At 38.8% G+C, this 21,056-nt stretch overlaps 1 protein-coding gene across 3 annotated transcripts in view; it reads left to right on the top strand.

Moving 5' to 3' along the window:
* LOC111850791 (protein AF-17) overlaps positions 1 to 21,056 on the top strand; it is a 66,729-nt gene continuing 45,673 nt past the window's right edge. Inside the window, exons 1-5 of one of the 3 annotated variants that reach the window (XM_023825058.2) lie at positions 1 to 140; positions 15,148 to 15,227; positions 16,195 to 16,249; positions 16,849 to 16,958; positions 17,175 to 17,278. In XM_023825058.2, coding sequence (XP_023680826.2) covers positions 16,911 to 16,958; positions 17,175 to 17,278 — 152 coding nt within the window. In that variant the 5' untranslated portion in view covers positions 1 to 140; positions 15,148 to 15,227; positions 16,195 to 16,249; positions 16,849 to 16,910. Of the gene's footprint in view, positions 141 to 5,548; positions 6,141 to 15,147; positions 15,228 to 16,194; positions 16,250 to 16,848; positions 16,959 to 17,174; positions 17,279 to 21,056 lie in introns of those variants that run through there. The other 2 variants (XM_023825055.2, XM_023825057.2) reach the window with 2 other exon arrangements.

Raw genomic sequence — 21,056 nt, 5'->3', positions numbered from 1 at the left:
GCAGTGAACGATGCGAACCAAATGAACTGGTGATCCAAAGAACCACTGAATGAACGAGTGAACGAAAAGACCCGATGGAAAAAGTACGCTGAACTGCTGGTCTTCGATTTCAGCGAATCGTTCTGAACTGCAATAACACGGTCAGTGGGGGCGCTGAGATCGAGTGGTGGTCATTGTGATCAGACAGAGCGCGATGTCAATGTAATCGCTGATCTCAAGTCAGTGGAACTGTACAGTTAATGGAAGGTGCTTGGTGAACTTAAGCATGCCAGCTATGGCTGGATGTCGTCACGGCTGTGTTTCTCATGCTGTTTAGTGATAGACTGCTTCCTGAATTGCTGACATGGACTGACGCGAGCGTTAGCACTTAATAATAATAATAATAATCATAATAATAGATACTTTATTGATCTCCATGGGGAAATTATTTTTACGTGTCCCCCAACTTGCTCTCTGTGGTTGACAGCAAGCTGGTCGCGAAGGGCAGCCACCTCATGCGGCTCTAGGACCTCATGCGGCTCTGCTGAGGCCGGGCTCGAACCGGCGACCTTCTGATCGCAGGCACAGAAGCTTAGCAGGCATTCCGCGCATGCGTGTACAGTGATTCGAATCATTTCGGCCAGCGAAGCGAATTGTTCAGTTAACTTCAAATACCTGTTCAAAAACACAAGTTCGTTCGTGATCCAAACATCACTAGTAAATACAAAAAGTGTATTTTCACCGCTAGATAGTCACATCGGGCAGGTGGTCAAGAAGCGGTGTTTGTAAAATATTAGCATAACAGCTAATATCTTTTTAGGAAGATAATTATGATAATCCAATAACCAAACAAAATAAATAAAACGCATTTTCACCATGGTGGCCATGCCTTAATGGGTGTCACACATACACAGAACAGATAAGGATATTACCAGACTCTCAGGGTAAATAAAACGGTCTGAGACTCACACGTAACAGTTCCACGTTGAAGTTACAAGTCGTTTTAGTTATAAGTCCCAGTCTACTGTCTGCACCAATTGTTGTTAACATACAGGCAAAGTCTGCCCCCTTCGCTTTTCCCTAATAGCTTGATAGCTGGTTTCTATCAGAGTGAATGTGTGAAAATCCCTGTATGTAAACAAGACAGTCAGGCATCTCTGGATGTAACCATGTCTTGGTGAAGAGCATGAAATAGGACTCATAGTACTCCAAACACCCCCTTGAAATGAACCGCAGTTCATCCATCTTATTCTTCAGTAATCTTGCATTGCCCAGGATCAGTGATGGCAGGGGTGATTGATTCGCTCTTTGCTGAAACCGCTGTCGGGTGCCTCTTTTCCAGCTGCTTCTTCCTATTTCATGGTGTCATGGTGCTTTAATGTCCTTGGGCAGGTGGTCAAGAAGCGGTGTTTGTAAAATTACTGTTAAGGTGTAGAGACAGAAGCACTTTCCCTTGTATGTCTCTGTAGTCGCCTTGTTCTGTTTGGCCAGATCGATATGACTGCGCAGCCAAAGAAAAGTCCAAACCACAGCAACAACACCAGAATAAGTCCCAAAACACAAGCCATCCATTAATTTTGTTTAGTTATGTTCATACACTCATTCATATGCATTCGAACAAACATATTAAACACACAAGCAGACATATCAAGCAACTGCAACCAGTGTCCATTTCGCCTGCAGAGCAGTCCCACCTTAAGTCTCCTCCTTTCATCTATAGCAGAGGTGTCATACTCCAGTCCTGGGGGGCCGGAGCCCTGCACATTTTTTGGTTTCCCCTCATTATTCACACCTGATTCAACTCCTTACGCTAATTATCATACAGCTCTTGAGCTGAATCATTTGTGGTGGAACAGGGAAAGAACTAAGCTACACAGGGCTCCAGCTCTCCAAGACTGGATTTTGACACCCCTGATCTATAGGAACACATACTTCACACATTCCTTTCTCCTGTATTCTTCCAGAAGTTCAGGATTCCCATTTAATTTCTCCCTATGTTTTTCAGTCCTAGCTTTGGCTGCAGCCTTCCTGCGCTGGTTGTCTGTCAGTTGTGGCAACAGTCAGATAAACAGTCACCATATTAAATAAACAAAAAAAGGCGTGGTGGAGTATGTCCTCTGATTAACTGTGTCAATTAATTCAGTCTTATTGTTATTAACCATCTAGTTATTCACATAGTTAAATATGAAGTGATTACATAATAATTAGTTAATAATTGTTAGATGTTAATATAATATTAACAATTGTTAGAAGTAAATAATATATTAATTAAAATAACTTCATTTATAAATGTTATATTAAGATCTCATTACTGCAACAGCTTCTCATTGCTAATTTGATCCCTTAAAGTACGTGGTAAGGAAGAACATAAGTAAAGGTAATTAGAAGCTTTTAGCTAAGTTAGCAAATTACATGAAATTATACATCTGCTACATATTGAGGGTCTCTTATTGGCTTTACCATCACAAAAAATAAGGTAGTATGTTTTTAAAAGTAAATATCATCACCCAATTTATAAAAAAATCACAAAGTGACAGATGAGAGAAGAAGCCTCTTCCTGCAACTTGCAGGAAGGCAGGGTTGGACATCCAACCTGGCTGAGGAAGGTTTGGAGCGCTTCCTCCTACAGCTCCAGCATTGCTCCACGCGTTGTGCCAGGCTGCCAGCAGCACTTGGGAAGGTAAGGCTCAGCTCCCAGTGTTTCCCTCTGGGTTGCTGCTGCTTCCTCCCACCACTATCATGAGGTTCCTGCCACTGAAGTCAACAGGCCACTGATATCACTAACAACCTGACACCACACTTCTGACATCTAAACTCACACATGCACTGACTGCACAGTCTAACCGGCCAACCCCTTGACTTCCTTCCATCCATTAACTGTGCAATATCCAGTATCTAAATGGTATTGAAAACTGTGCAATATCTGCATACTGTACAATGTCATCGCTCTGTGTCCAACATCCACTACTCACTGCACATGGTCATCAGTACTGTGTAATATTTAAATAATGTGCAATGACCTACACAGTTATTTATTCCTTTCATATGTATATAGCGCCGCAGAACTTTTTGCACTATTTGTTTATTGTTTGTTGTGTGTTATACATATATGTTTGCACTGGAGGAGCTGCTTTTAATCTCATTGTACATGTGTATAGTGACACTAAAAGGCATTCGTTCATTCATTCATTCATTCATTCAATGTAGCCAAATCAGCACGGTGGGTGATTTTTAATAAAGACATTAAGTTGCTCTTTTAAAAGGAGTTTCGTTTTCATTAATAGTGCACTACTAGAGGTAATTAGCAGCAGTACAAATCTTCAAAAAGTTTGATTCTTTTAGATTTGAAAACTGCTTTGACCGATGCACTGAAAAGCAGTTCAATAGAATGAGTCATTCATGAACTGGACCTTACTAGCTGAAGGCTGATAAAGCTAGTCTACCTGTGAATGGAACACAAAACTTACATTGTAGATTTTAGTATAAATATATGGGCTTAGATATTTGATTGCATAGAGTTTTTGGATAATTTTTCTCACCTGTATATCAGTGTAAAATCTGGGGGGAAACATCATCACTGGAAAAAATTAAATCTGTCTGCTGGTTCCACCCTGTATCTGTGAACTTCTTACGCTCCAATGGCTCCCAGCGCATCTGAACACCCTTCTGTTACCCATGTCCCGTAAAGAGGAATATGGAATCTGATCAAGTCAAATCAAGTCTTGCCAAGCAGGTCTTTAATGTCATTTTTAACCATACACATCTGAGTACGGTACACAGTTAAAAACGAAACAGCATTTCTATCAGGTGCCACATAAATTGACACAAGAATAACACATAACGGCAGGATAGTGCAAAAGGACAGGACAACTGACACCTATGAGTACAAACAGCACAGTAAACCCAGTACTGATAAGGTACAGTTCGGTTGTGCAATGAGGTAGCAATAAAAACAATAAAAGTAAAGATAGCATATAGAATAATAATGTTGACAAGTAAGTGTGTGTGTGTATGTGTGTGTGTGGTATCAGATCAGTCCCTGAGAGTTCAGTAGCCTGATGGCATGAGGGCAGAAAGTGTTTCTGAGTCCGGTTGTCAAGGCCAGAATGCTCTGGTACCTTTTTCCAGGTGGCAGGAGGGTGAAAAAATAATGTGAGGGCTGGGTGGGGCCACCTACAAAGTTGGGGGTTTTGCGGATACAGCGTGTGGTGTGAATCTTCTCAGCTGTGTGTAGTGTATAATAACCAGGTAAATTAGAAAGACCTCGACTCCAGATTTCAACAACTGAAAATTCATCCAAAAATTGTCTGAAGCATTTACAAGTACAAAAATACTGTTATTTATCTAAAAGACACCTTTAGCCAAAGTGACATAGAATTCAGAATACAGGGTCAGGCAGTCCCAGGAGAAACTGGGATAAGAGCCCAACAGGAACATCACTCAGTCACCCACAGAATTTGAACCAGTGCCCTTCTGATCATGGGCACAGAGTCCTAACCCACAGAGCCACAGATTGCTCACCATTTCTAGCAACTGATTATGATTTTTTTTCCAAGTTAGACAACTCGACAGCATTTTACTCATACTCCATACTACATGTCAAGAAGGAAGTAATTTTATTGCTTTTAAATGCTAAATATATTTAAATGGAGCACCTCAAATGGCCAGCATCGTTCCAGATTATAAGGGTGCCGTCTGATTGCGGGAGGATGTATTATATCCATAGGTTCAGATGATACCTTCTTCAGTGACCAGTGCATTTATCCCAATTTGCATGGGGTCACAGTTTAAAACAGGACGCAACATAAATTTGACACTTAAAGCAGTGAAGCCTTTAAAAGTAATGGCAAATTTACTATTTTCAAGGAAACTGTTTAAATACAACCCATCATTCCATATATTTCTATAAAGCTCTACTTTTGTTTACTTTTCTTTAAATCAGGATACATCTTAAACCTTATCTTCTAACCGTTTTATCCATTCAGCCATATTGCTTGTCTAGTTCAGGCATGTAAAACTTTCTTGATCCCCATGGGAGAAACGTTTACCCAACAGCATTGCAAAAATATTCCCAGGGCAATTCCCCTGAATTACCAAATAAATAAACAAGCAAATAACAGGAAAGTTCATAATACAGTGTGGGTGGCAAAAGTTAGGTAGTAATATGGAAGGTACACAGATGGTAAGGCTACAGTTCTGCAGACATTAAATGTAATATACATATTTAAGTGTAACATAACTCACGGGTCTGTGCGACGTTGCTGTTCCTTGTTTGAAAAGCAGCAGTGTGAGCTTAGTTTAGGAAAGGTCACAAAAGTAACTTAAAAGGTATCTTAAGCATTATTTTTATGCTGTATAGCTGAAACTGACCCAACATCACATGTAATACTAGTACTGCGCTTCCAATGTGCGGAAAAATGTCAACGTATCTTCTGTTTCCAGCTGTGTACGTCAGGTCATGCAGGCGCAACATCTGCAGGCCACCAGGACGTGGACGCCCCCAAAAGCTAAATGCATGCATACACGCCCCTAGGATAGGTTACGCCCAAATCCTGCAGAAAGGAAATCTCGGTGTGGCCAGGTCTTGTTCTGGTTTTGCCATGACCGTAGCAGCGTTTCAGTAGTAAAACATGGTTTATATCAGTGACAGGTTATTAAAGGGTTAAACCTGTCTGATGCATTTTGATATTCACGACCTGTAATCATGAAGATAGTTTAAAAAAAATAAAATTAAAAAAAGAAAAAGTAACCGGCCCTGCAGATCGGTGGCAACACTGGGGAAGTAGTTAGAGAGAGGTCTTATTGTTTGGTGCGACGGGCTCAGCGTGGAGGTTTGCGAGTCGGAGTCTGCGCACTATATGTCTGTTAGCGGGGACGCCAAGGCGACATTACGGAAAACTCGCCTCGCACATTTCTTCTGTTTTCCGGAGTGCCATGGGATCGGAATACTGCCGACATGCTGCCTCTTGTGCTCGCTTTTCGAAAGATTAGGCTTGCCGATTAGGTTTTTGCCCTGAGCAAGCCGTTTGGAAAGAAAGCGTATGGACGCACTATGCGGGAAATGGTTGGAGGCTGCTGCGTGTGCTCCGATGAACGAGGCTGGGCTGAGAATCCGCTTGTGTATTGTGATGGACATGGGTGCAGCGTCGCTGTGCATCAGGGTAACTCTATTATTATAGCGCTTTTAGCCGGCTACATGCTAAGTCTGGGCAAGCGGGGACCATACCTAGTAATCGGGTCTAATTTTTAATATTAGGTTCGTGGTTGCAGCCTGTTGTTTTATATTTTTATATTAATACAGATACGCCTGGTCACCGTGTCAATACCCATGTTGAAACAAGGCACAAAAACGTTGATTTTAATTTTCGCGTACTGTTAACGCCGAATATTATTATAGCTAATGATGTAAGTGGAATCGCGCTTTTCCGGTGTCTGTTGTCAGCGTTAGAACATCATGGCGATTATTTTCGGCCATTAAGCTGGAAAGTCTAGACAAAACACGGGTTCAGCGCAGGATACGCAGCGTTTCCAAGACCTTTAGGGAGGACTGATTGTTTTGTTATTTGCCTGTGCTGAATGCGTTACACCAAGCTGTCTGATATTTAAAACAAGGGGTGAATGAAATGAAAATAATCACTGCTGTGCTGCTACCTAGCAAGTAGAGTATGAGAGGTTGTTGATTTTGTATGCTTTAACTGCTTGCATGTATCAGTTTATTAATGCATACATAAATGAACAGAACTCTATAGGAACTCTACATAGTTTACTTTACTAACTGTGATTTTTTTTAAAACGCCAACGGTAGTAAATATCTAACCGGGCATTCTGCCTGTACCTGTAGAAATAAGTACACATATATGTATACCTATATATCTTTGTTTTTATTTGCTTCCTCGTTTTGGCTTCTTCTGGCTTATTCCCTTGTTTGTTATTGATGAAGCTTGTATTATATTTAAAGCTGTGGAACACATACTGTCCAGGTTTTGCTAAAAACCATTTTTGGTTCTCCAAAAGCTTAGTTAGTGCCCTTCAGGACTATGGCTACCCCTGAAAATCGTTTTCTAAATACTGTCCCAATTCAGATAATTTAACTTGGGTGTATTTGGTTGTTCTGATAACAGTTCTTGGCTGTTACAATGTATGCCTTTTTACTTTTGGGATTTATTTCAGTTTTTCCTTCCAGACACCTCTGTCCAGCCAAAGCATTGGTTAATTAGATAATAGATGTAATTTAGGCTAAGGGTGCTGATCATTTGAATTCAGTAATCTCAGATTTTCAATAACCACATAAAATTGAACAAGATTCATCTTAATTGTTTTTTGTTAGAAGCGTGTGAAAATACAAAAAATATATACTTTTTTAGTAAAGATTTTTTCCCCACTTTGCTTACTCAGCATTTAATTCATAATTCATACTGCATGCAGAAAAGGAAGTTATTCAAGTCAAAGGACTTATAAGCAAGTCTGAATTTAAATGGAGCAAAACATACAGGTTACTGGGTTGTTCTCCAGCCTTTTTCTCTTGTTCTTCCAAAGCCATGGCATACGATTTCATGAAGTAAATATCAGGAAAGAATGCAAATTCCAGATTTGGGGTACAGTATTGATCATTTGGAAATGTTTTGTCTTTCTGTGTTGAACCCAATTAAGGGGCCAGCACCCTCCTCAAACTTGACCACGATAAACACAAAATTGGTGTATGAAAGGATGGATGAATATAATTACAGTGCACTCACTGAATATTTTGTCTCATGTGGATGAAGATGAATATTTTGATGTTCTAAACCATGTTCCATTATCTTAATAAATTTTGGATCCCTGTTATGGAAGTGGTGTTGCACAACATTTTAATATGTCAGCTTCTTTAGACTCATAAAAGACAAAATTTAAGATCACTTTATAGATGGAAATGATGAAACAACATGTAAATTCCAATGCCTGAAAGGCCATCAGACTATTGATAGGACTGAGTGAGCTTTCTATTTCTGTTATGTTATTAATTCATAAAAATACTTTGTTTTGATTTTTAGTTGCTAGACTAAAAATGCTTAAAACATGAATGTTGCTCATAAAGACAAAAACATCTGTTATAAGGCTGATAATATTTATGTATTTACACTTTAGTAATTCCATCCATCCATCCATCCATAGTACAGGGTGCTGATGAGCCTGGAGCCTTTTCAGACGGGGGGGTGCACTGCACAGGATTCCGCTCACCAGCACATGTTTGTGCACGTACAAGTAATAATTTGTGCACAGATATGGACATTTTTACTGATTCTTTTTATATATTTTTGTCGAATACCGGGATACCAGTAACTGGTAAACCTTAGAGCCACTTGCTGATGTGCTGATTAGTGGAATAAAGTCGTTTTTATTCTGTGAAAAATGGAAGATCGATCTACTGGTTAGATTTAATAATGACTTAAAAACATGTTGTAAACCGGATTAAACCTTGCGGGCTAGTTTTTTGAGACTAATTCTAATGAGTTGTGTCCCGTTTTGAACCAACGCAGGACACAATTTCTCCATTTTTTTTTGAAGCACACAATTTAATTTCCCTTAGTACGTCCTTCCTCCACTTGGCACATTTCATTTTTCTGGACACCTCCCCTATTTTTTCAGACTTAAAATGGCAACCCTACTTCTATGTGGTGAATGAACCTACGAAATCCCTTGTCCTTCACTACGGAAAGTAGCTGATCATCCAGTGCAGATCTTTAATACTGTCTTCAGCTCTGGTGCCACTAACTTTTAATATTCATAAAATGTAAATATCGACTGTCAATATTGGCCAAGATTGACACATTAGTCCGATACCAATATCATGATATTTCACACATTTTGGCTGATACCAATATGTTAACTGATATATTGTGCATGTCTACATGTAATCAGGCACTTTGGGCAGTTTAAAGATGCCCTTTTACAGAGCAGCAGGTGTTTGGGATGTACTTCTAGGAACTTGCATGAACACAGGAAGAACATGCATATTCCATATATGTAGTGGCAGGGATCATACTTTAACAATAACTCTGGAAGAATGAGGCTGTGGTGCTAACAATTGAGCCTCAACGCCGACCTACTTTACTAATCGTGCTGCTGATGTGCAAATGTGAGAAGTACACTTAAATGTCTCCACCATCTTTTTATTAGTACATAAGAACATAAGAAATTTACAAACGAGAGGAGGCCATTCGGCCCATCAAGCTCGTTTGGGGAGAACTTAACTAATAGCTCAGAGTTATTAAAATCTTATCTAGCTCTGATTTAAAGGAACCCATGGTTTTAGCTTCCACTACAATAGCAGGAAGACTATTCCACACTCTAACTACACGCTGTGTAAAGAAGTGCTTCCTCAAATTTGTTTTAAAATGTTCTCCCGCTAATTTCCATTTATGGCCACGAGTTCTAGTATTTAGACTAATATTGAAATAGTCATTTGGCTGAACAGCATCCAGACCCGTTAGAATCTTTTAGACCTGAATCATATCCCCCCTTAGTCTCCTTTGCTCAAGGCTAAACAGATTCAGTTCCGCTAACCTCTCCTCATAAGACATTCCTCTAAGACCAGGAATCATTCTCGTAGCTCTTCGTTGCACCTTTTCTAAGGCAGCAATGTCCTTCTTGAGTAGTAATAGTATTAAAAAAAATTTGTCTTACTGATCTGAAGTATACTCCCCAAATGCTTGCTGACATTTGATGAACCTTTTTCAAACTCTGCACAGGCATTGTATGGGCGAGAAACTACAACTGATTAAATTTAGAGACAGGTCACCCCAAAACAGGTCAAGTGCCACATAGTGATAGGAAAAAAACAGGCAATTTTGACACTAGATACCATTAAGATGATAACTCAAAAACTATTAGATGGATTTTTTTCAAACTTTGCAGAGGCATTGTAGGACTGGTGACCAGTTTAATTTTTGAGACCGATCACCCCAAAATTGAAACAACAGTACTTAATGGCAGCGAAGGTTAAGGCGAACACCGATGACATTTGACATTGTGAAAAGTATTTGATGGATCTTATTACTGTTTCACAAAAAAAATGGATGAAGATCTACACCTGATTTCGTTTTTATATACATTGCCCCAAAGGTGAAGCAGCAGCACTGTGTGGCCACAAAGGAAGGAAAGACACTTGGTCTTGTGAACACAATAACTAAAAGTATTTTACAGATCTCTTTTCAATCTTTGCAGGCACATTGTAGGGGTGACAAACTAGATATGATCAAACTTTGAGAGCAATTGCTCCAAAATTGAACCAACGGCATTCAGTAACAGCCAAGACAAGGGCATTTCAATAGGTTTATCCTTGTGTATAGGGCCACTCTATTTTTTTTATAATTATTACTGTTTTAAAACACAATCAAACATTACTTGGATAAAAAAAATCAATGCCAGAACATTTTAAGTCTTTCAGGATAAATGGCTTTACTGTGCACTCCCACCCACTGATACAGTAAAGGAATTAAATCTCTCAGACAATATCAGGATGCGAGTTACATCCATGCTGTATTGAAAAATAAAATACTGTGTCCCATTTTGAACTTATATGGGATGCGTTTTCATACGTACATGAAAGCACAGTTTAGAATGCTGTCAGCAGTGGTTCTGTAGTTCAGTACAGCATTGCATTAGCAACACAGAGCTTGTAAGTTCAAATCTCAGGGACCAGACATAAATTGCAGTTGTTCACTGTACTATAGGTCTTTTTGCATAACAGCATTAGCTAAATGTACATCATGTGCATGGGGATAAAAGTAACTGTTACAGTTCTTACTATTATGTCACAAAATTTTTGTCATAATGCAAAAAAGAAATGTATTGAATATAAATATATAAGCAACATAAATAATATTTTCAGATATACACATAGGAATGCAAGTAACCACCTAATTTGTGGGGAAATATTGTATAAACTGGCATATAAGTGGAATTTGCAATAAATTAATGTTTAGTTTCAGAGTTACTTGTGAGAACTAGAACTGCAAAAAATCAGGTAAAGACACATAATAAGGCTTTCACATTTCCAGATATATAACTTTTGTACGTGGTTTGGCGCCCCATCCTGGGTTGTTCCCTGACTTTGGGACCTCTGGGATAGGCTTCAAACTCCATGCAACCTTGAGTAAGACAAGCGGTTACAGGACATGGATGGATGGTTGAGAAAACTTATGTATAACTTGTTTTTTGTGCTTGTAGCTGAAAAAATTGCATGGTATCTGACTGAGAACATTCCAGAGTAAACAAATGGAATAAGCAAAAAGAAAATGACAAAAGATTCAGGAAACTTTGAGTGAACTTCTTAAGAATGATTTTTAATATTTGTGCTATAGTAGATTGTATGCCTGCTGAAGTTTGGTTCTTGTTATCTCTGTGTATGTGATGTTGAATATACAGTTGTCCTCATATTCTGAATTATGATGAGTTCTGATTTTCATGATAGGTTAACTGTAATTAATCTGACTGATCATCTGTCAGCTTCTGAGAGACAAACCATAAAAATCCAGAAATGGTTAAACTTGAAAAGTAAAACACCAAGCCGATGGGAGAGAATTTTTAAGTGCTACTATCAGCGAGTCTTTGGGGAAACAGATTTAAGGAATGATTGAATTTTGCAGCTCTCCAAATGAATGTTTGTTTCTTCTGTGCATGGTGAGGGGGATTATGATGATTTTCTAATGTCATGTTTATAATTGGCCCTTACAGACAGATTATTTGGATTTATATATAAAGGCATCCATGCAGAGGACTCCTGGCTTATAGATGAACTCGTATGACTTGGCATCTTGTAGCTTAACCCAGACATAAGCTTTGAGCAGCTGGGGGCATGTAGATTCAGTTTGCAGGGACGGAGGAGTTCTGCTGTAATTCATGCAGTACATTTTTGCATGGTATAAATATCTAGTTGGACTATTTTGTGTGTAATGTATGTTTCTTAAGCTACTAATGCAAATGTTCAATGAAAAATTGGCTTTTTGTGTACAATAATACGGAGCCCCGTTATGGGTATGAATGTAAATGAAAATTCACCAATGATTCATTTATATATACAGGGATTATGCGATTTTGTGTGAATTGCTGTAGGATTATGGAACATTGCTATTTGCAGAGTCAGTTACTGCTGTGTACTTTGTTAAACACATTTTTTTCCAGACTGTAAATTCATTTGATCTTGCTATGTTGTATGTTAATAATGAGTAGACAGACAAAAGGTACATCTTCTAACCCTTTAATCTGGTCAGGGCTGCAGTGACAAAAGGTAATGTGCCTGTAATATATTTTAAGCCACAATCAATGGGTATATGTAATAATGTGTGTATATTGGGATTGGCATGGTGTGGCCATTTGATTGGCTGCTTGGATATTTATGAGGGTGGGAGCTCACCTTTTGGTGGACAGCCATCTGTCACTGTTAATCAGTAAAAAAATGGCACAGGCAGATTTGAAAACAAGATCATTATTGCGATCTATGCCTTTCTGGAGCTGTGGTACATATGAACTTCGTGATCTTCGTCAATGTGAGTTTATTCACAGGTTGGTTCTCTTGAATTAACTCTAGGTGCAGTACCTAGTAATTGGCCAAGAGTAACTAGAAATGGCAGTATTGACAAATTAATCGAAAACTTTGCAGGAACTTACAAATCATTCAAATCGGGCATATATAACCTTTAACGTGCTGGTCAAGAAGAAGAAATTAGACCAGCATTCCTCCAATCTGTACTATACTGTAGTGTAAAAGCTAGTGCAGACTTTTGCTTCCAATTAGAAAAAAAAACTTTTATAATTGAATATGTCATGGACAGAAAAAAATCAAAGTTTCATACAAATTCTTGAACCTTTACCTTATTTAACTAATACACTAGTGAATGCCCTTTTGAGGTAAGTTTTGTGAAAGATGGGCAGTGGATGGGCCCTTGGTTATCGCTTGAAGTTGAACACGTCCAGTACTGAGGCTTTAATTTGGCTGGTGGCATCTGGCTATGTGTGTGTGCTGGTCTCATGTGCATCGGGTTTGTGTTGGATTCCTCTCGTGGGCCAATGATACGTGAATGGGAGACAAATTGGCCCACAGAATTAGTGGGCTGTCCATGTACTGTGACATATATCATACTATCATTTTGTTTTGGCTAATTTGATGCAATCTGCAGAGATTATGAACAGAAGAAAACATAAATAGTTGAAAATCAAAAAGGTACTTTAAATAAATAAACCCACATTTTTATTTGTGAATGAATTGAGTCTGTGAGTGATCTATTATCTTTCAGATTAGTAGAATGCTGGGGTCGTTTTGACTCAGCATAGCGATGAGTCTGAGCTATAGGCTATATGAGACAAACATCACAGTGCTGTGTATGGAGTCCAAGTCCTGTTGGCAGGTTTAAGAGAAACATCAAAGACATCATTTTGTTGGCTTTCTGTGTGTCAAAGCAGTGTTTGGAGTTTTCATGGTACTTGTTGCTGTCTTAACTGCATAATGGCTTTAATATGACAAAAGTTATTTTATCTAGTGAAATCAAGAGTTTATTCTTTGTGAAGCTGGTGTTGGTTAGTTAACATCTGGAAATTTTGTGATTGGATATGGGAAACCTGAATTAGTTGTTACAGATGTTTTATCATATATATAAACACTGCACAAAATTCCCCATTTGGTACAAACCTTGGTCTAGGGTTCTGTTATAACTGCTAGAGGAGGTTACTTTGATGAATCAAAGATATGACATTTTCTTGCCAGTAAATGGCACTCAAATGCTGAACGTACTGTAAATTTGTTAGCAAGGAATTTTGAGTGTTTTTAGTAAATGTTAAGAGAGTAACGACTGGTAGTTGGTGTGTGTGTATATATCACACATACATACAATTATTTTGATAATCAGTTGATCATGTGATCAGGTGATTAGTTAGGGCACAAACACAGGGTTTAAAGAAAAGTGAAAAGTTTACTCATTTCACTACCCTGATTTATGTTTGTTGCAGTACATCTGCCCTCTGCATGCTCTACTGGAATATCACTGCTGTACCATGACTGCCTGCGTCCACAGGCAAATGTACCATGTACGCACCATACGCACAACTGCGCAAATTGTAATGGCACACAGAAAAGTGTGTAGTAGCATGAAGTAGGCTTAACACCAACATTAATAGTGCTAGTTAGTGATGTCATTACACACAGTTTACGCAGCAAAAATCCAAGCAGTTGATGACAAAATTTGTTGTCAACTATTTTTAGTTCTGCTCATTATCGGTGTTATTGATCAGTTGCTGCAGCCTAATATAATTAGGTCGTTGCTCAGGGAGACGTCATGTAAACGTTTGTTTCTTTTTACAGAGTGGAGTTGAAAAGTACATTTCATAAAATACTTATTAAAATAAGGTTTAATCACAAGGCACTAAAGTGACTTCAATGAAGGTATAAAGAGCTTTTCTGCTATATTTTAATTAGTTTGAAAGCTTGTTAGATATTGTGCAGCATATTGACTCAATAGGTAGCACTGATGCCCAGGTCCACTCTGTGTGTGTGGGGTTTGTGTTTCCTCCCTATTCAGGTTTCTTCTGGATAATCCGATTGCCTGTAATAGTCCAAAGAAATGCAATTAGACTGACTATAGACTTTAAATGACCCCTCCCGTGTATTGCCGTGTGTGTGCCTGCATGTATTCTGTGATGGACTGGCATCCCATCCATGGTGTTTTACCAGCTTATTGTCCTGTAGTACCTAGGATTGGCTCTGGGCCCCCTAAGAACAACCAGGGTGGTAGGGAGCTGGAGGAAGATGGATAGTTAAATTATTAGTAATTGACTGCGTCAGCTTACTCCAGGTGGAAATATCATTGAATCCTGTATCCAAAACGAGGTTGCAGTGAGTAAGGAGACTATCAGATAACCAAATGTGAGCGGAATGCCACACAAACTCCACACACACAGACCCAGGCGCAAGAAGGGAATTGTCAGCACTGGGAGTACCATGCTACACTGCAGGCTACACTGCAACCCACTGTGCCATATGAAACGCGCTGCGGGAGCGTAAACCTTTCAGAAGCCTCTCTGTGATAGTGCTCTGTCTTTGTTTACCAACTTAGTAACTATTACTATTTGTTTTACTCTGTGATATTTTGCATCAGTACTGCTCTGTCTAATATGTGCTCATTCTTCATATTGCAGCATGCTATGGGATTGTTCAGGTCCCCACTGGTCCCTGGTTTTGCCGAAAGTGTGAATCGCAAGAGAGAGCGGCTAGAGTGGCAAGTATTCCCTTACAAATGTTTTGAAATGCCTTCACCACATAATTTTAGATTGCAATATAATTATGAATTTGCTATATTGTTATTATTGTTATTATTATTATTAGCAGCAGTAGTAGTAGCATTTAAATATTTGGGCTCTTATGTTCTCATGATATTATTTCAGCATTGATTACAGATAGGAATAGTACACACCTACAGAACAAAATAATGGAATCCAAGTTCACACAGAAACAAATCTGACAAAAAAAGTGATTGCATCAATGACAGCTGAGCTGATAATATGAAATTGCTCCATCTTTGACGCAGTTATCCTAGACAGGGCTACAGATAGGCCTAGACAGCATAGAGCACAATGCAGCGCTAACCCCTGGATGGGCTTCCAGTCCATCGCAAGGCACATATACACGCATTAGGGGCAATTGGGACACAGCAGTTAGCCAAATTGCATGCCTTTGGATTGCAGGTAAAACCCACACGACACGGGGAGAACCAACATGTACACTCCACACACATAGGCCAGAGAAGGGATTCAAACCCCTATTCATGAGCCACTAACCAGGCCTCGATGAAGCGTTACTCTTTGCAAAGTTCTGCATGAAAGAGTAAATAGCAACTGCCGGAGGTGTAATTTTTCTTTTTTTTTTTTTCTTATGAAACAGGAAGCAGCTTTGGTTTAGATTGAAAAGGATGTGGTTGTGGAAGGAACATAATTTTCTGTTTACCCTTTAAGGTTGACTAAAGACAGAGCCATGTATATTATGTTACATAAGCAGCATCTTGGCAAGTGTACTGTAACTGGCCAGCACAGGTGTGACACACACCCTGCATGTGACAGAACATTAGATGGTATGCCAGGTGTAGAACATGCAGTGGGAGGTGAAGTAAAGGGCAATGAAAGCAAATAGCACTGGAACTATCAGAAGCCATCTTGCCCTGTATAAAACATGCACTGTATCTTTTGCAGAGGTGTGAACTCTGTCCTCACAAAGATGGGGCCCTTAAGAGGACAGACAATGGAGGTAAATAACCAAGCTAAAGCAGTCTTAAACTGCAGCTGTTTTGCCACAGTTTGCTATGATGTCCCAAAAATATTCTTATTTGATCTTTTATGTGTAAAATTCATCAGGGATTAAAATGATCATTGATTGAATTTGCATTCTACCTAAAAAACTTATAGGTAAAACTTTACTTGACGGGGCACAGATACTTAGTAATTACTATTGAAGTACAAATCATGAACAAATAATGAACAAATAAAGTCGCTACTTGAGATGAAAGACACTTCACTTTATGAAAGTGACTTTTGATATTTCATTGCATATGCACTGACGACATTTACGTATTTTTATTTTATTTTAAAATAATTTGATAGTTGTACATGTAAGGAGTTTGCGATATGTGGTTAACCAAATGAAAAAAGGTTTTTTTTTTCTGTTTTCATGCTTTATTATGATTTGTTAAATTAAAGCACTTTATGTTTCATGTGTTACAGTTAATTCCTTTTTTCCTTATTTATGATAATGTAATGTTACCTCTTCCTGGTACATTATAACTCTGTTCTTGTGTTTACATGTATGTTCTTCTGTTGGAGAGTGACTGGTGTCCCCCCTGTCTTCAGGCTGGGCCCATGTGGTATGTGCTCTTTACATCCCAGAAGTACAGTTTGCTAATGTCTTGACCATGGAGCCCATCGTCCTTCAGTATGTCCCTCATGAGCGATACAACAAGGTAACTTCCAGCTGCCTCATTTGAGTTTGTCCATCTTTCTTTGCACTCACTTTATTCTAGACTTAAATTTTTGGAAAGTCTCTTACCCGTACTGTCCACTTTTCATAGCATAATCATAAAATACAGTGTGCGTCATTCAAAGGACAATTAATGTCTGTCGACGGTGTGTTACTGAAAAGTATTTAAATTTCTGGTGCGTTTGTGGCTGCACCTCAGACGTGCTACATCTGCGATGACCACGGGCGGGAGAGCAAGGCAGCCAGCGGAGCATGCATGACCTGCAACCGCCAGGGCTGCCGGCAGGCCTTCCACGTCACCTGGTGTGTGCTATGATCCGAAATCAACACGCAATCTCTCACATTATAGAAACACGTTAACTATTATTAAACCTATTTATGGCAGTCAATATTTAACTGTAAACATTGGCATTTAAACTACTTTTACATCCAGTCAGTTCAGTTCAGCTTATTTTTATATGTTACTTGTTTTGAATGTGGAAAGGATGCAGTATATTGGCCTCTCTGCAGGCTGACTGATGTCTGGTAATCCTCTGTCTGGGGATAAAAGTCGCTGAATCAAAGTGTCTTTTCAGAATTGCTAGTTTAGCAAGTTCACATACAGACTGAACTTGCGTAAGATTTGTGTGTTTCCAGAGAGTGACCCGTGGATTTTTTTAGATGTGTTGATGTCTGTTGGAGCTCCCAGTTTGATGATGTAGCATATCTGGAGAAAGCCATGGAGGAACAGGACTGATTATCATGCATAAATAAGGCAGACAAAGGGTATGCAAGACTGGGGCAACTGTGAGCAATACATAACTCACTTGGTGAGTGAGTGTGAGCAGCAAATTTGCAGCTTTGTGATGCCCCACCCCCCCGACAAAAAAAACGAACAAGAATTCAATGCAATGAATTTATAAAAAAATTCTAACATTGTTTTTATTTTCAAAATAAACTATAAAATAACTAACAATAAATAATAAATAAAGTATTTTAAACTTCTTCCGTAAATAACCAAGTGCAAATAATAAAAACAATAGAATTCACTCAACAGAGGACAGTGCTCTCTGCATGCTATTCTATAGAACTATGTAACACATATCTTTACAAGCTCCAGTTACAGGATCTACAGAGGAACACATCTGCATTTCCTGGCTGCAAAATCACCAATCAGGTCATCATCAGTTTCTGATCCATGTCACACAGCTTTTAACCTTTTCTCCATTTGGAAGAGTTTTGAACTGAAGGCTGGTATGAAATGGTCTTCCATCGGGTCCCATCGGAAAAATAAAATCAGGCCTGACTTTGGAAAGACCTCTCCGCACGATTTCCACACGATCAGCAGCTAAAATGTGCAGCACCGAAAAGCTAGCGCATGGCCAAATGTTGCGCCTGTGATATCGATATGATATCGCCCAGCCCTAATACTGCTCCAGAGTCTACAGAGCTGCTGGTTGGTGGTTGATGTTGTGTGCTGGAACTGGAACTGCTGGTAGATGGATGCTCATCTGAATCTTCTTCCTGGCCTTGAGTTCCTCCTTGCACAAACCTCAGCATTGACCCTGCATTAATTTAGGAATACAAGACAAAATACTCAAACTTCAGGGATTTCATATTGAAATACAGTTTACAGGTTTAAACCCATAATAGAATAAATATTACATATATTAATTATTCATTTATCTATATGTAAATCTGACATAATTCCAAACTCTATTTTACCTTTTTCAGGGAAAAAAACAGAATTGACGAGGCACAATACCAAAATTCTGAACATCATTTGAACACTCTTATAAAAGGTCTACACAGCAGCATATTATTATGGGGGGAAAAAACGACATAACTTTAAGATTGAATTTTTTTTTATTTTGTTTTCTTTTGCATGATGTAAAAGTTCCAAACATAGTTCAGGATGATAAATAAAGTCAACACTTTGGACATTGATCGAAAAATAACGATGACAAAATTACTGCCGTCCTCAATTTGGACGTGTTATATGCTGCCTGTTATATCCTCCAAAGGGGAACACTGGACTATTTTGTAAAAGTATTTAAATATATTTAGTTTGCTAATGGTAGATAGTGTTACCTGGTTACCATGGGCATGGAAGGCTATAATTCAATCATCTTTTCCTGGAGCAAATATGTTAGTTCTGTATTTCTTATATGTCTTAACATAGTCTATATTTTAAATATGTCATCATTATGATTATTATGATTATGGTGATTTTTCAGTAGCCTGATTTTTTTTTGCTGCCCCCATCGACACTTTATGCCCTATGCGCAGTGCATTATGGGAGCGGCGGCCTTGTTCATGAATTTGCACATTCTTTCCAAGTTTCACCTTCTGTCCAAAACAGGAAGGGTGTTAGGTTGGTGCACAGTTGGTCAGGATGTAGCTGTGGTGCCTCCTAAACCTAATGTGGGGGGTATGTATCCCACCGCTGATCAAGTGCGCACGACAAATCCCTTGATATACAGCATTTTACTTAGCGTGTCATTTATTAGGGCACGTGCAAAAAAATATGATTTGCCGACACAGAAAATGTCCCCAGCACAGTTTACTGTTTCATAGTCTAAAGTTAAAGCAAATTTATTTGGAAGTCTTTCCCCACTGATCTACAATGTAAAATTGTACATTTTAATTGTAAATTTGTAAATTTAATCTACTAAAAATTAATGTAGTATATTACCTCAAGAGAACACTTTGTTGATGGATGTCAACCATGATCGAGTGGATGCGTATGTATGGTTTTACTGTTCTGTTCAAATATTCCCTTTAAGAATTGGATCAACAAAATTACAGAACATTTCTTGAAGGTAATAAATGTGTAAACTGTTGCATCAACTTCACAGGAAGTATTTACATCAGACTGCACAGTTGCCTAAAAAAGTATCATAGATCTGATCAAACTTATTCTAGCAGCTCTGTGGTCACAGACAAATCCACAAATACTTAAACAATGCTTCATCTGAATATTACCAGAATATTTTCTTCAAAAGATTGAAAAAACATGCTACGGTTATAATTGTATTCCCCAGACACTGGGGAATGCATATGCTTTAGTGGCTGGTCCAATGCCACTGTTCAGACATGTTGTTTGTTAGGATGGTAACTCAAAAACCGTTTGATGGATCTGATGGAATTTTTCAGAGGCATTGTATGGTTGGCAAAATGGAACTGATTAGAGTGAGGGCGCAAAGAGAAGGACCCACCTGAGAACAGAATAAAATCAATGAGCAGGATGGAATATAGGAAGGCAGTAACTAAATTTAAATGGGTACCCTTAAAGAAAATTATTGTTCTACAAAGCAAGCACTTGATCTTAAAAGCACAACCCAAAATTATAAAACAGATAAACAGGACAGGTTAGATTATTAAAAGAATGAAAAAGAGTTTTCTTGGTGGCGGATGGAGTCTCTAGAAGTTTCTTGGAGGTGATGAGATGATCAAGAGATGGAGTTTGGGAGGACGAGGTCTGGAGCGGTTCTCTGCGTAGTGCATCTGTAATGTTCTGTCTTGCAGCTTTCCGAAGTTTTGCGTTTTTTTCTCCTACCTTTGTACGGGTATCTTCAGTTGTTCGATTCAGCTCCACTCCAGATGGATCTGAGGTATGGGATTTTAAGGTCCACGGTCATAAATATTGATTATTGGGAATTCAACACTTAGACCAATAGTCTGGGTCAAAGGAGTAATGACTTGGGCTTGTTTTGTAGCCGCAGGACCTGGGGACCTTACTGTCATTGAGTCAACCATGAACTCCTCTGTATAGCGAAGTATTGCAGAGTCAAATGTGAAGCCATCTGTCCGACAGCTAAAGCATGGCTGAATTTGGGACATGCAACTGGACAATGATCCCAAGCACACCAGGAAGTCTACAACAGAATGGCTGAAAAAGAAAAGTATCAAGGAGTTGCAATGATCTAGTCAAGGTCCAGACCTCAACCCGATTGAAATACTGTGGTTGGACCTTAAGAGAGCCGTGCCTAAACAAATGTCCTCAAACCACAATGAACTGAAGCAGCGTTGTAAAGAAGAGTCAGCCAAAGTTCCTCCACAACAATGTGAGACTGACAAAGTCATAAAGAAAATTATTATT

Source organism: Paramormyrops kingsleyae, chromosome 20, assembly GCF_048594095.1.
Source record: "Paramormyrops kingsleyae isolate MSU_618 chromosome 20, PKINGS_0.4, whole genome shotgun sequence".
In the NCBI taxonomy this organism is placed as follows: Eukaryota; Metazoa; Chordata; class Actinopteri; order Osteoglossiformes; family Mormyridae; genus Paramormyrops; species Paramormyrops kingsleyae.
This window is presented reverse-complemented; position numbering and strand designations above follow the sequence as displayed.